Source organism: Rhopilema esculentum, chromosome 19, assembly GCF_057945365.1.
Source record: "Rhopilema esculentum isolate cy_ngs chromosome 19, ASM5794536v1, whole genome shotgun sequence".
In the NCBI taxonomy this organism is placed as follows: Eukaryota; Metazoa; Cnidaria; class Scyphozoa; order Rhizostomeae; family Rhizostomatidae; genus Rhopilema; species Rhopilema esculentum.
Genome location: NC_142833.1, coordinates 8,969,270 through 8,986,329, shown reverse-complemented (window position 1 = coordinate 8,986,329; position 17,060 = coordinate 8,969,270). Strand labels below are relative to the sequence as shown.

General features: G+C 37.7%; 1 protein-coding gene across 1 annotated transcript; it reads right to left on the bottom strand.

Annotated features, from left to right (window-relative positions):
- Nucleotides 1-45: 45 nt before the first annotated feature.
- Nucleotides 46-15,090, bottom strand: LOC148958010 (dihydrofolate reductase-like). Its single transcript, XM_089114229.1, has 6 exons — nt 14,963-15,090; nt 14,650-14,699; nt 12,372-12,477; nt 11,385-11,505; nt 10,537-10,649; nt 46-3,173 (listed from the first exon to the last, which is right to left on the bottom strand). Exons 1-6 carry the CDS (start codon nt 15,070-15,072, stop codon nt 3,089-3,091), a joined length of 585 nt encoding a protein of 194 aa, XP_088970355.1. The 5' UTR covers nt 15,073-15,090; the 3' UTR covers nt 46-3,088.
- Between the last annotated feature and the right edge of the window lie 1,970 nt (nt 15,091-17,060).

Sequence of the window (17,060 nt, the reverse complement as noted above, 5' to 3'; positions counted from 1 at the left end):
AATTCCCTAAATATTGAGGAGCAAGCGCGTTCAATGCCTTATAGGTCAGCGTTGCTGTTTTTTTTATGAGATCTCTGATTGAGGGCCAGCCAAGATTTTGGAGCAGAGGGGCAGCAGGAGCATCACAAGGACTATTTGTATTTTTTCCTAACAGCTCTTTTCTGAATTTTTTGGATTTGGATTTGGTTTCACTACAACAACCCCAAACCGAGAAACATAAGAACCAAGATAAAAATCTTCCTTTCTTTCCAAGAAAAGTTCAGCATTTTTTGTTTCAATCTTTCAAACCTTCATGGAGCTTCACTTTAAATAATACCTTTGACGTTTGCATCGTGCATTAAAAGATTGGCTTCGTAGACGTGATGGCGTTGCAAAAAAGACGTCGATGGGTTATTGTTAATATTTTTCTCCCAAAATTATTTCAAATTTGCAGAAAAACACGAAAAGGAACTTCAATTTCTAACCGTTTCTCCGCATGCAAGATTAAAGAACGTTTGGGCTCTTTTGGCCTGACGCTGATGATGTGTGTAGAGTTGAGCATTGTATCCCTAGACACGTTTGTAAGCCTATGATGTATCAGTGCTTTGATGTGGGAGATGTAGTGATGTCTCCATACCTCGAAGTCCTGTGTCGTTGCATTGTTTTGGCAAGTGGCATGGTGTCGACTTGATGTACCAATCAAATTCGCATTGGTGGTACCGATCATGAATAGCTTTTTGACAGTCAGGGTCCAAATTGCTTGTTGAATTAGCAAGGCTAGCTATTTGTTTTTGGCTGGATACGAAAACTGTTTATGAAACTTATGTACCAAGCTTACCGCTACCGTGGGCTGGTTGTCCTGATTGATGAAAAAATCAAATGCGAATGTTTCGACTGGGAGAGTTTAACAGAACTGTAGTGGCCAGATGATGTTGTATGTTGTATTCAATTTTACAAAAACACAACCACCAAGTTGACATCGTTTGGAGCATGGTATGCTTTGGCACCCTTTAAAATTACGAAAAAACTACAGCGAAATTCTAACCACTATACAAAAGTTTCAGTTTCTCGTGCCCCTTATAGTATCTTATTAATGTGCTGTTATTAGAGACTTTTCAATCATACATTAATAATCCAAAGTTATATACACTGTCACTTGTATGGGAAATTTAAACAATTGCACACTTTGGTATGGTCTTTATTAACATAGATTCATTTACTATGCATTTAATGTTTTAAAAGTAGATTAAAATCTTATTAAAGAAAGATGATACAGAAATTTGAATAACTTAAGTTTATATTAAATTTCAGCGTTGATTCCAAAATTTATTCAATTTTGGTTATTGGGAAATTTTTTATCACCATACAAATTTATTCAATGCATCTTTATATTCCTGTATGAATATAGAGAAGCAAAGAACTACCCTTGCCCATGGTTTGCTGTTTTGGGAATCATCACATGGAGGAAGACGTGTGGCGGACCTGCGAAGGCCTAGATTGATCAATTGGGGGAACCATATCCAAAGGAAAGAGCCGAAAGGATGATGGATGATCGAGAAGGGTGGAGAAGATTCATCATCCTTAGCAAGGTTAACCCCGACAAGCTTTTTATATTTTTGATGATTTGAGGGGGATGCTTTGTCGAGGGGGTGTATTTGAGAGAGTGGGGGCTTTTTACAGCAACTACGGCAGGGCCGGGCAACCTGCAGCCAGCCCTCGGGCCACGGCCAGCCCTTCAGGAGATTTCCAGTAGCCCTAGTTCTTTCAGTAGTTAATATGCAAAATATCTCTTACAAAAAGATAACTGGCTAACTATATTTTCAGTGTACATGACGTATTTCGTAACTCTAGCATTGAAACATCGAAGTTCATTCCCAAGGAAGAATCAAGACCCCCAGAAAAACTTATTGTAAAAGCAGCTATTCTCGCAGCTGAAGTTCTTCAAGAATAGAGTTCAAACATACACAGTGCCAGACGGTTTTTAGCAGCTTTAAACATGATTTTTGCAAGCATACTGGCAAAATTCAATAACAGTCTTAAAACTAACACTCAAACTTTTTGAATAGAATTGTTTAGGATTCCATTTCTTATAAACCGCTACCCAAGAAGGTTTTGCTTTTTAAACTAAATTTAGTAGAAATGCAAGCCAGAATAAGTCAAGTTGTCATTACAGCACACATGGGGAAACTTAATTTAGATCTTTTAAAAATCAAACAAGAATATTACTGGGATTGACATGATTTTCCTAGAAACAAGATTTTCTCCTTTATTTCCTAAAAACTGGTTTGTTGTTGGCAATTTGTTGGTCTGTTGTTAGCAAAAATAACATAAGACCACTTTTATATACTTACTTGGAACACCTATCAGGTTGGTATTTTATATCATTTTTTCAATCTACCTTAAGACTATTATTCTGCTACCCATTCCCCTAAAACCATATTGACAGTTTAGGCAAATATAAAAAACGCTACATGACAAACCAACATCGTGCTAAGGAGGAGAGGAAGTCATTTATCCTTGACAACTAATGGCAGTGTTGCAAGACTTTTGACAGTAATTGCAATTGATCGGTAGTTATTCACGAAAATAGTATGAAAGCAGAAATAACGATTACATAATAACGTTATTTTGCATCTGATGATGACGTATAAAATTTCAAAAAGGAATTTTTTTTATAAACTGTGTTATCTGCTTTAAGTCATTTGCATACTCACAATTACCTGACAAAAAACTTTTCGGACATCGAAATTAACCGAAAAAAAGTTCTAAAATGTTTCCACTTATTGTGTTCCAACCCCGTCAAAGCTGCATTCATATATTAAAAATTGACGCCGTTACCAATGCAGCTGAAGATGGTTCTTATTCTTGTGCTGTTAAAGAAATGTGAAATTCTTAGTTTCATCTTAAGGAAATAATATAAATTTAATAGCAGCAAGTCAACATATCCAGGCTTGCTGATATAGGGCCAACCAAATTGGCACAAAATGTTTGATTTTAGCTCAAATTTCTCCTGTATCAACCCTTCTTATTTTTACTATTCCTTTCTTCTTTTTAACTATGGAAGATTCTTCACAACCAATTCCACATTCTATGTCCAGTTGAAAAATGATCAGGGCTTTAAATCACGCTGATAAACACAGAACTGATAGCTGATGCCATTCTCCTCTTGTAACTCTTCAGGAACATCAGGAATGCTGAAAAATAATGAAGAGCTTACAAAAATATGACATTAAATGCTTAAATTTAACCAGAAAAGTTTTGGAGGCGTAAACAACAAATTAATATAGTCAACATTATTATCATTTGCCTGGTCTGTGATATATTAAAAGAAAAAGAAAATGCCCTCAGTCATAATGACTGATTTTCGGGGGCCGTATCAAAAAAATTACAAAATAAAAATCTAATTGAACTTTTAAGAAGGCGCGAGATCATTAATAAATTTATATATAATGTCTTTTAACTTGCCAAGGTGACACACTTGACAAAAAATAGCCACCGTTGCGCAGACTTTCTCCTATTTGATTGCGGTGTGATCTGAATGCTATGGTTTGCTTTGCCAAGAAAATTATGATGTCAATCAATCAATGAGCAACTTTTCTTTTCTCCAAGGAATCTTGTTGTCTCTTTGATATACCCTCTATCTTTTCTGAGCCCTTATGGATTTGGCTATTATCGTGTGAGGACTCTTGACATAACACGTTTTTGACCGTAACAACACAACAAATATCGGCGAAAAGACTTTTGGTATCTTCCTTTCCAAAACGCATGGAAAAGTGGCAGAAAACCTTCCAATGAATAAGGGAGCAATTTCCTTTGGACCATTTCCCGGCTTTTTGTGCGATTGTGAAAAGGGTTTTTTTGATCCCCGCCATTTTAGGAGGGGGTCATATTTGAAGGTCTCGGTGCATACAGCAGATCAGTTAGTTGGAAACTAATTCTGAGTAGTCTTCTTTTAAAAAAACCAAATTACTTTCAATACTTCTAATAAAAGATCCAGTACTGCTTAATACAATCTCACTCTGATAAACTATCCACACGAGTTTCACTTGTTGTAAAATATGTAAAGCCTGATTCCTGTCCAATATTCTTTCATCTTTTTCGATTTGATGGCACTCCCAAAATCTTATTCATTCCTTTGTAGCTGTACTGTATTTACGAATGATCGCATTTGTGTAGAAGAATATCGCTACCTGAAGAACAAATACCTCGCTTTGGAGCGCTATTAACCTCTCTCGCAGTCTGTTGGAATGTACCCCCGGATCTGCAGTCACGTGTTATGCAGCTTATAAAAACAGCGTGTTGCAGATAATTCGAGGCTGACACTGTGATTGAAGGGAGATTAGGTTGTAGTTTTTATGGCTAAATAAATTGCTGTTTGTTTTGTTATGTTTTTATAAATAATTCAAAAAATGCAAACAATTGCCTTTTTGCATCTCTGCCTACTTTACAAAACATTGGCGCCCAACGTGGGGCTAGAGAGGCAAATTAGGTCGAATCAACGATAGATACAGAGATGTACAGTGGAGACGAGCAGCAATCCGAACCGAACGAAGATGAAAGCCTACAACGCCTAAAAAAGATACGAGGTGGAAATCGAGCAAAAACAACAAAGTTAATCAACGAAGCCGAAGAAATTATTCAACGTTACCCAAGAACAGAGGAAATCGACCCCGAAATTAGGAATAAACTTGAAATAAAGGTACAATCGATCAAGGAAAAGAGAGACTACCTAACGCAACTAGACAACGAAATAATTCAAAAATGCAGTTTGGACGAAATAGATCGTGAGGTAGACCAATCAACGGATATTTGTACACGAATCGACGAAAGTATTGCAAAAGTAAGGAACTACCTCAATACGCATGGAAATTCAGTGGAGAGAAGAACAACATCGCAATCTCCAGATATCGCAGTACGCCCTCCGCCAACAATTTCTACGCCACCTCGACAACCGACTCAACAAGTTAGCGAATCTCCCGTTTCGCAACGTTCAACAAGCAATGGTAGAAGCCAAGGTGTTAGGTTACCAAAAATCACCTTACCGCGATTCAACGGAGACATCACAAAATTCCAACAATTTTGGCAGAGTTTTTGTTGTGCAGTCGACGAAAGTGAAGAACTTTCGGAAGTACACAAATTGAATTATTTAGTCAACTCGCTGGAAGGTCAGGCTTATAAGGCACTGGAAGGGTTACAAATCTGTGAAGAGAACTATGAAAAGGCCAAAGTTCTTCTGAAAGAAAGATTTGGAAAGAAACAAGGTATAATCAGTGCTCACATGCAAGCATTGTTAAAGTTGCAATCATGCGAAAATGAAAAGATCACAGACCTCCGCGTAATATATGACACGATAATGGTTCACATACGTGGTTTAGAAAGTCTTGGTATGTCATCAGACAAGTATGGAAGCCTTTTGATTCCTGTTATTATATCTAGAATGCCAGAAGATATTGCCCTTCAAGTAACGCGACAAACCTCAAAGGATGTATGGAGTGTCGATGAAATCATGACCACCATCCAACAAGAGATCGAAGCAAGAGAGGTTAGCAAAAAAATGATTGGGACAGAGAAAAGAAGAAATGCTTCGAAACAACAGCTTTATGTACCACCAATAAGCACTACCAAATCCTTTGTGGCCAGGTTAGAGAGTCCCTCGAAGAATAAGAAGTCAATTCGATGTTACTTCTGTGGTAAAGGCCATTTTTCAAACGAGTGCAAGGAGGTGACAGACCTCAGACAACGCAAGGCGATTTTGCAAGCGGCGAAACGATGCTTCAAGTGTTTGCGAGTTGGACATGTATCAAAGGACTGCAGTTTCAACCGAAAATGCTTTAATTGCAACGGCAATCATAACTCAGCCCTTTGCAACAAGGATGAACAAGAGCTCAGACAAGAATCATCTGTGGCGATGTCAAATGTCAAAGAAAAGACGAATGTTATGCTCCAGACTGCTACCGCAATTGCCTATGGTGAAGATAGAAGCAAGAAGGTAACTGTTAGTATATTATTCGATAATGGTAGTCAGAAATCGTTCATTTCTGAAGAGCTTAAACGTAAATTAGAGTTGAAATCTGAGAATACGGAAGTTCTTAACCTTAATACATTTGGTTCTGAGAGATACATTAAGAAATCCAGCGATAGGGTTAAGGTTAATATAGTAGTACAAGATGAGGTTGTAACTGTTTCAGCATTAACATCTCCTGCAGTCTGTTCCCCCTTAAACACTAGAGTAGATGTAAGTCATTACCCTCATTTGAATGGTTTAGCTCTAGCTGACAGCGTGGATGTGAGCAACAAGCGTATAGATATTCTCATAGGCGCAGATCACTATTACGACATTGTAATAGGCGAGGTTATTAAGGGTAGCGCAGGACCAGTGGCGATTAGTAGCAAGCTTGGTTGGCTGCTTTCAGGCCCTGTATCCTTTTCAAATGATAAAGCATTTAAAGTATGCAGTACTAATAACGTTATCAAATCTAATTTGGTTTTAGATGTTATACCTAGCAGGGAAGAAATAGTAGATGAATCTCGTGAAATAGTAGAGTCGCTAGATCGTTTTTGGAAACATGAGTCTATGGGAATTGCTAATGATGAACAACCGGGAAAGTGTGCACCGACAGAAATTATGTTTAAGGAAAATCAGCGTTATGAAGTAGGCCTTCCTTGGAAGGATAATATTGATAACGAATTAGAAACGAATTACGATCTGAGTAAAAGGCGACTTTTGTCACTTTATAACAAATTGAAGGCCGATCCTAAGTTACTTAAACAGTACAATGAGGTATTTGAACAACAATTGTCCGATGGTATTATTGAGAAAGTAAACGAGTGTGCCTATGAAGACAGTAACGCCCATTTTTTATGTCACTTCGGGGTGGTTAGAAATGAAAGGCAGACTACTAAATTGCGCATAGTGTTCGATGGTTCCGCAAGGTCTAGCACTTCATTATCGCTTAATGATCGATTAGATTCGGGTGTCAACCACATGCCGCTTTTATTTAATACAATTATCCGTTTTATGATGCACCCTGTGGTGCTCACGGCAGATATTGAGAAAGCTTTTCTCCAAGTGCAAATTAAAGAGTCCGATCGCAACGTTTTGAGGTTCCTATGGTTCGATGACATAGAGAGTGAAAACCCCTCCATAGTTCAATACCGGTATTGTAGGTTGGTTTTTGGTTTGACATGCAGCCCTTCAATTTTAGGCGAGACCATAAAACTACACGTGTCACAATTTGAGTCTCAGTATCCTCAAACTGTTAAACATTTAAGAAATCTCTATTGTGACGATTTTCTATGTGGTGCCAGTTCTACGGAGGAAGCATTGATGATATACAAACAAGCTAAGGAAATCATGGCTTCAGGGGGTTTTAATCTGCGAAAGTGGAACAGCAATGATAATAATGTTTCACAGGAAATAAGCAAACTCGAAAATAGTAAGGTTTTATGTGGTAATGATAAAGTAGTTGAAGATGACCAAACATATTCCAAATACGTTAATGGGGCGGTAAAAACGGACGATCAACTTAAGGTTTTAGGTATAGGGTGGGATAACAGCGCAGATACACTACAGGTTGAATTGTCAGGGGTTGTAGAATTTGCAAAAACCCTCCCTATAACCAAGCGTTCTGTCCTGAAGATTGCAGCCAAAATCTTTGACCCCATGGGGTATTTAGCAGTTTTGACAATAAATTATAAGGCTTTTTTTCAGCAACTTTGCTTAAAGAAATTAGCTTGGGACGATGAACTGGACGAAGAAAACAGGAAAAAATATGTTTCCTTAATCGAGGCGATTGAGAATTTCCCTTCCATCGAAGTTCCACGTTATCCTTTTCTAACAGGGGAGAAGATCCTGCGCATGGAGTTGCATGGTTTTTCTGATGCGAGTGAATTTGCTTTCGCTACTTCAATATATTTGCGTGTAGAATACGAATCAGGCAAAATAAGTACCAGGTTATTATCGTCTAGGTCGAAGGTAGCGCCCATTAAACAGCAGAGTATTCCTCGGTTAGAGCTTCTAGGGGCAGTATTAATGGTCAAGCTAGTCGAAACTATTTACGGGGTTATGCAAGAAGAATTTAAGAGGCAAATTATTGAAAAATACTATTGGGTGGATTCAATGGCTGTTTTGTGCTGGGTAAAGAATTGTAAACCATGGGTCCAGTACGTGCGTAGTAGAGTTAATGAAATTTTACAACACTCAAATAGAGAACAATGGTTTTATTGCCCAGGTCCCCTCAACCCCGCTGATTTGCCTTCTCGTGGTAAGTATCGTGATATTGAGTCAAACTCTTTGTGGTGGGAAGGTCCTGAATTCCTTACCTCACAACCCCATGAATGGCCTAAATCTCCATGTGCGAATGACCTTGAAACAGAAATGGCAATGAAGGAAAGGGTAAAATCTGATCCACAAATAACGCACAGTATGGTAATCACAAGTAATAAGCCGACAACGAGTGTTGATAAAATTGTAGAAATGGAACGGTTTAGTCAAAAGGATAAGTTATTAAGATGTGTTGGTTGGGTGTTAAGATTTGTTTCCAATTGCAAGGCGTCCGTTAAAAAATCGAATTTGAATTTTGAACAAAATTTGACAGTCTCTGAAGTAGTAAGAGCCGAGACAATGTTGATTCAATCCATCCAAAAAGAAGCCTTTGCTAATGATCTTCATTATTTATCTCAAACGGAATCGATTAGAAAGACGATGAAAACTCCTCTTTATGTTAAACAGTTCAATTTACATCTGGATGAACATAATATAGTTCGTTGTAGGTCACGCATCGGGCATTCCATAGTTCCGGACACGGGTAAACGGCCGATACTTTTGCCGGCCAAACATAGGTACACCGAATTGATAATTTCAGATTCACACGAAAAGGTATTTCATAATGGCACTGTTGATACCTTGAGTTTGATAAGGCAACGGTATTGGATACTCCGGGGGAGAGAGCAAGTTAAGCGAAGTCTTCGTCATTGTATTGTTTGTAAGAAAATTGAGGGGTTACCGTTCAAGACAGTTTATAACCCAGATCTACCAAGGATGCGTGTAGACGAAGCACCCCCATTTTCTCACGTAGGTATAGATTTCGCGGGCCCCCTGTTTGTGGTAGGTAAAGAAAAAGGTGAAGTCGTAAAAACCTATTTATGTTTATTTACGTGCGGCTCTACCCGAGCTGTTCACCTAGAAATGGTCGAGTCTTTATCGGTAGAAAATTTCATACGGGCATTTCGACGTTTTTGTGCGCGTCGAGGATTACCGGCCACAATAATAACGGACAATGCTAAAACATTTAGGTCGGTTTCTATGGAAATTAAGAAATTGTTACGCTCTCCAAGACTTTCCGAACATTTCAATCTAAAGGGCATTAAATGGAGATTTATCCCTGAACTTTCACCATTTCAGGGCGGGTTTTGGGAGAGAATGATTCGGTCTGTCAAGCGCTGTTTGATCAAAATTGTTGGGCGAGCATTGGTCTCATACGACGAGTTAACAACCTTGATTATCGAAATTGAAAATGTAATAAATTCTCGTCCTATTACATACGTTGTAGATGATAGCGACGGAATATCATACCCTCTTACACCGTCTCAGTTAGTAAATGGCAGAAACTTGAACAGCTCTCCGAATGATGCACATTTTGAGATCATAAATACGTACCAAGGTTTATCAAGACGGGCTAAATATCACAGACAATTATTATCGCAATTTTGCAATCGATGGAAAAATGAATATTTGCTTAGTTTGATGGAAAAATATAGGCCCTCAGATGATTCTATGTTTAATCCAGATATCAAGGTCAATGACATATGTATATTACGCAATTCTCAAGTCAAGAGAGCCTTTTGGAAACTTTGTAAGGTTGAACAGTTAGTTACAGGTAGAGATGGCTCAGTCAGATCAGCACAAGTTTCAGTTTTATCGCATGGCAGTAAGAAGTTGTTTTTAAGATCTTTGAAGCAGTTAGTTCCTCTAGAAATAAGAGCTACGTCCACGCCTGATAAGCATTCATCAATTGAAGCTAGTCCCACTGTGACGCAAGCGCCAAGCACTAACGCGCAAGCGCAGAATATCACAACGCATGCTCACAATCAACAGTCCGGTAGAGCTAGACGGAACGCAGCGGTTATTGGTGAATTAATACGTAAATACAGATCCTGACTTGTTCAGAAATTGTTATATGGACACTTGTAGTCGTAATGGTATAACAATTGTATTTGAATTTAAATGTATTATCAAATTAGTTTAATTCCTTCAGAATCAAACCGGGGGAGTGTGTTGGAATGTACCCCCGGATCTGCAGTCACGTGTTATGCAGCTTATAAAAACAGCGTGTTGCAGATAATTCGAGGCTGACACTGTGATTGAAGGGAGATTAGGTTGTAGTTTTTATGGCTAAATAAATTGCTGTTTGTTTTGTTATGTTTTTATAAATAATTCAAAAAATGCAAACAATTGCCTTTTTGCATCTCTGCCTACTTTACAACACAGTCCCTTTCGAGCGCATGCCTGCCTGCACAGTCGCATGCTGTCGCACCACCTTCAATAGATTTACCCACCTTACTTTCTTGTATACTTCTTCATCAAACTGAGGGAAAAATATATCACATCCATAATCCCCTTGAACATGAGTAAGGTAAATGCGATCACATTGTGGGGACTTGATAGCTTCCTATGTGGAAAAGCGAAGAAGGTATGAGAGTTAAGGGGCACGGCAAGGTTACTCAATGAGAAAAATTAACAAAAGAACATGGTAGAAGGGGGGGGGGGGTATTATTAAAAATTGTTTATATATATATTTGAAATTGTTCACATTGCAGTGAAAAAACTACGCAATGTAAGACCCATCGCAAGCCGTTATTTTGATGTTACTTGACAAGTTGGGTATATGCAGTCCTTTTATATGGACACATTACCTTTAACATTTGTCACGTCATCGTCGGCCCTCACACGTTTGTTTTTTTTTCAATATTTTATGCACTAAATGCAACATTTCAATTGGAATTTAAGAAGAATTGATAAATGTGCTGCAGTAAGATTTTCCAAGAAAATTAACCCTTGATATTTCAGCATATGGGTCAAACACCAAAGTTTCTCCCAAATCGTTTTCACTATGGCCTGACACGCCATTTTGTTCATAAAAACCGAAAAATTGAATTGGAACAATCTATACAATACTCAGTTGTTAGAGGTAACACAAAATTTGCACATCATTTTTCTAATATGTTGACGTTTCTGTTTGTAAAGCTTTCTCCAAACATAAGATTTCTAAAAACTTATGTGACTTAAAGGGGAAGGGAGTACAATTTGCAAAAAATTGACAAGAAAATAAGAGAGAGGAAGGGGACACAAAACTGGTATAGCCCGAAGAATGTAGACAGTTATAATTTTTTCAAAGTCTTTATACCTCATAGACGCTTGATCCACCAACAACAAAAACCTCCTCAACATCTATTCTGTTTGAAATTTGCTGCAAGGCACTATCAAGGGTCTTTTCCACTATTACACCATCAGGTACATCTTTTGAGCTTCAAATATAAACAAAAAAGTGCTGAACTTCATAAAAATTGAACCATTTTATAGTGATTCTTAATTTTCAAAAGTCTGTTATTTATGGGATGTTTTTCTGTTTCATACTTGCTGCTGGTAACTAATCAACAAGGACCATGGTGCAAAAAACAACACTTATGGCTGACATCTGTATCCTTAAAAACTAGAGTTTTGAAGTTAAAAAATTATCATGCAAGATTCAGGCAGTACCATTTCAATTGTGAAACTAGCTAATCATTCTAGGTTGGTCCACATTTTTAATGCTCTTTTGGCTAACAAAAAATTAAGAAATATCATTCATGTATATTGTAATTATTGGCTTCTGTTAGCTTTCAGGAAGGAAATGCCTTAATACAGACCATACTAAATATATTGTATCAACATTCAATAAGTTCAAAACAATAAATAAAAATGTCAGATCCGCAAAAGGAAGTGAAATATTTTTCAGTAGTCTGGCAAAATTCACTTGACCTTTGTGTAAGTGGTCTAGGTCTAAATGGTCCAAATTCAATGCACTTGAATAAAGAAACAAGTGCAAATTTTCAAAACTGCAAGCAGACATTAAAATGGGATTGTAAAATATTTTCCTCTGTCAGCTCAACTTTTAAAATAAACTTATAAAAAACTTAGTATTACTTGAATCACTGAGAACTTATAACCTTGCTTCATGATATGGCTGACATTCAATTAAATCAACATGTTACTTGTCAGATTATAAAAACATAGTTTATAGACGTATCATGTGTCAGTGCTTTGTGTGCCATTTTAAACAGAGGTGGTAAGGCAATGAGTCTATATTTTACTAAAAATTATACATTTCAGTTAAATTTGCTATTTAACATACCACAGTGTTTTGCTTAAAACTACATTTAATCTGTTTGGCAATGGCCTGTATTTCTTTGGTATGGATTCCCATGTCTTCCTTCCAAGGATAACAGCATTCTTCTTTCCTAGTAAAACGCAAAAGTGGAGTAAAAAAAAAGAACAAATGCAACACGAACACTGCATAGGCAGAAACTGGGATGAACAAAAAGATACTGGATAGAAAGATACTTGGGGGTGCATCAAACACAAAAGTGCAATCATTCATCATAAGTATGCTGGTCTGCACAGTATTGTAGTTCGAAATGATAAATTCTATGTATCTTATGTGTTCATTCTAGCCACATTCACTTTATTCAAACATTTTTATTCAGTTGCTCCAACTTTTCTGTCGAAAATATGTCAGAGGCCAGATGTGCAACCCATTTTCTTATGGCATAATTTGTATTAAGGTTTTATGGAAAGTAGTTTATCTTGTCATTATTTTCTTCATTCTTTATCAAATTAGGTTATCTAGCATAAAAGATTAGAGACAGTGCCTACTTGTTTATCTCTAAAAAAGACTTTTTGAGATTTGTGGGAACAACAACGGAACTAGCAGAATTAGCAGCATTTAGGAATGAACAGGCAAGGAACACCATGGCAACTGATGAAGTAAATAGAGAGAAGACAATTCTCCAGGATGTCAGGGACACAGTCAGTAGTTTTTTTACTCTTGACTTTTGGAAACCAAATAAAATTGTGTCTTTTTAACGAGAATAATTAAACTTCCATAACAAAATATTTTACAAAAAGGCCCCATTTTGTTGCAAAAAGAGGGCTCTGACAGGACATGATCATTCCAGCATGATTTCTTTTAGATATCTTACATTTTATACTTATCTTTGAAGTTAACACTAGGTACTACTAGGCTGATTGACCCATGGTTCTTTGGTTCTTTCATTAGATTCAGGCTCATTCCCTGGTTATTCCACTAGTTCTCTCTTCATTCTGTGGTCCTTCTGCTAGTTCCGGGGTCATTCCTTGGTCATTCCACTAGTTTTATGCACAATCCGCTAGTTCCTTGTTTCAGCAACGTTAGTTTTTAATTAAAGGTAATATGTCCTACTAAAGCAAGCAACTCTGTGATGGTTTTCAGAAACATGTGATGTTCATGTCATTGCCCCAGCCATTACGGTCGTTTTGTTTCATCTACACTGCTGCAAGGTTAGCTTTTCATGTAAGCTGTTCTGCATTGCAAGAATACTTACTAATTGCAAGCCATTATTTTGATGTCACTTGACAAGTTGGGAAGGAATCCTTGTTGATGGAAGTGAAATAGTAATTTTACAAAGGGAAGTCTTACTGGAAATCTAAGCAAAGGTTACAAGCAGATTGAGCTGTGGCATCTTATTGGTGTGTCAGCCACAAAGCAATGTGCATTGCTTTATTCTTTATAATATTCTTGTGCCTCATTGTTTAAGGGATAATGTGTGGTAAAATTTTAAGTACCTTTGAACACTTTTCATTTCACAATTTGGAAATACACTAATATGAAAATTAAATGTTCAGGAAAATAATTGATGCATTTTAAGTAGGCTTTAAAAATATTGTGTTCATTATGTACCTATAAAATTTACAGATAACAACATCATTTCCATAAAGCAGCAGGGGTGCCTACCCTGGAGGGGCTGCAGGGGCAGCTGCCACTCCTGTCCTCTTCCAGGAGGGGCAGAGGGGGCAAGCAGTGCCTTGAAATAGTAACTCCTAACAAAAGATAATAGAATCTCGTAGATAATTGATGACTACTTTAGCCACTCTGATTATGTTTTACTGTCGGTCTTTGATAATGGAAAATTCTTCTTCAGAAGACAATAATAAACTTTAAAAACCAACTGTGTCTTATAAAATTCCACTGACTTCTTTGCCACTGATTTTCGTAAAACTAAAGACTGTATAATGACAAGGCAATTTAATAGCCACTTGCATGGAGAAATTTGTCAACATTATACCTACGTTAAGAGTCTTTTATTGCCAAAATCCTAGCTATATGGTTGGAACAAATCCATGCCAATATTTCATTTTGCACTACCACATCCCCCTCCCCCTCACAAATAATTGATGTTTAGTGGAAAAAGCTCTACTGCTTGCCCTCAGTACCAGCATTGCCCCTCCTGCCTTAATGTTGTGCAGGCGCCCCTGTATAGCAGTATATGTGATTACGAAAGCTAAATGAAAATGGTGCCAGTCAATTTAGCTTTCATTATCAGACTAACAAAGAAACCTAAAGACTGGTCAGTTCAAAGCTCAAAGTAACTTGCCTGCATCCTTGACTGAAGAAGTGATTCTTGTGAAGTAAGCCATTTCATTCCTGGGTTGAAGAAGGCAATTCTTAAGAAAAACATACGTTAACTCACAAATCACTTGTTTGTCAGTAAATAAATGAGTGTGTAATGAGCTTTTTTCGAAATAGCTGACTAAGTTTGCTTACATTCAAAAGGCGCTAAAAAAGGCCTTAAGGGCAGGGGGACAGAGGAAGAAGGGTCAAGGACATTGTTAGCAATCTTGCTCAATTGTGTTAGAAATCTTATAAATAACTGCTTTCTAAAAATACATGAATAACTACTATTTTACTTCAGCCTCCAAGGTAAGGAGTTATTTTTGCCAATCCCTCTCTTAGCATCCATGGCCGCGATACATTTTGTGAATTTTAGGTTTCCGTTGGTTGCCATCTTGGACATCATTACCGCCAAAATAGACCACCTCGTATTGAATTTTTAAAATCCCAAGTGGTGATGGTTGTTGAGTTGAGTTGTTCTTCCGTTGCGGGGGTAGAGGCAAAAATTTACATACCGTAAAATCATCGAATCGCCCCCCTTGAAAAAGGCCTCTCAAATAAGTCCCACCCTAGAACTACAAATTTTCAGTAAGGCCTCATCGAATAAACCTTCACTGCTACCGTAAATTTTCGAATTGGACCCCCCTATTTGATGATTTTTGCCATCTGTGGTTTGCCTTTAGCGTTTTATTGAATTGCCACAAAAAATCATATTTTTGATAGTAATTAATTTAATGATCATAAAGAAATTCCTACTAAAATAAACGAGGTATTTGAATAATGTCTTCTTAATGTCTATAATAATTGTATAAGCCCCCTCGTATAAGCCCCCCTCGAATAAGCCCCCCTCGAATAGGCCCCAATCCAAAAATGTCAAAAATAAACAAGCTCCCAGGGGGCTTATTCGAGGATTTACGGTATACAGATTTGTAATACTTGAAGGCATTATACCAAATGTCTTCAAAGTCGCAGGCACTAGAAAAGTCGCAGGCACTAGAAATATGATCAAGCTCTGACTTCACACACCTTTGGTAAAAAGTTAAAAATCTTTGGTTTAAGGTACAGCTACTAACAGTGGCTGACATCTGGGGAGGGGGAGGCGAATACAGAGCCAGGAATGTGCCAAACTAGCGATTTCTATCGCCAGCGACATTTCTCATTTGGAAAATTCAAACAGAAGCGAGCAAAAATATTGGAAGCCTTGATTATACTTCGAAGAAGAAGAGGAAGAAGAAATAGGTCTTGGATTGGGCGAAGAATAGAACATCACTGCAAACTACATCCTTGCAAATTTCTCTTGCGCAACTGGCATGCTTTGCGGTAGCTGTTTTTTCGCGCAAAGAAATGGACTGCATTTGGTATTTTCATTGATCAGTCAAGAAGCATCTGGGTGGAATCATTTCATGCTTACTGATTGGCAAATGTTGATTGACACATGGCTTAAAACACTTTGGGTTTTGCCGATTGCCTCTAACGGGGTCTATTGTAGGTTTGCAGCTACACGGTCTCAACCCTGTTTCTACATGCGACCTACGGACTCAACAACGGATTTTTTGCGCATTGCCGCTTCATCATGAAGTACGTCTTTTGGTGCCAATGGCAGCGGTTTACGGTTTTCAGGATGCGGATGCGTTTTCAAAAAAAGCAAGAAATCATTAAATGTTGAATGAGATTTGGACCAGCGAGCGCAACAGCTTGTTCTGTGAAAAAGAGTGAGAACCATACGAACTTGTAAAAAAGATATTTCTAGCAATGATTCCTTTTTCTAAGAAACAATTAGTTGGCTTTTGTGTCACATCATTTTTCAATCGCGATTGCGTCTTTTCACCTTATTTCATTGCAGAGTACGGAGTTTGGCTGATTTTTTACATGTTTTTTCAGCTTTTGGACCCTTTTATAATAGGCCCCCTCTAACAACAATCAACAACTGTTTCATTTTGACTTGAAAACACTTGATGATCGACTAAACAACTAGAGAATTTGTTTTTGTTCCGGTAGACTTGCGATTTTCTGTTTTTAACCGCTGTCGACAAAAACTATCTAGCTTGCTATACATTTGTCCTCGTCGCAAAAATCGCCGTTACTGGCTACAAAATCGCTGGTTTGCGCAAGGAGTTATGGGAATATGGCAGCCTCGAATCAAAAGACGATAAAATTTTCGAGAAAAGGGCATCCCGAGAATAGTTACAATTGAACTCTGGTTTATATGGTGTTAATATGAGAATTGAACTCTGGCAACCATGATTTACAAAAATCTTATCTAAATGCTCAGAAGCGCCGATAACTGGTAATTTTATCCAAAAGCCTTCGCTCCAACGCGCTTCGCTCCAATGGGTTAGACAAAAGACAATAACAACCCTACACAATTTAAAGATAGACTCATCTCCCCAACTG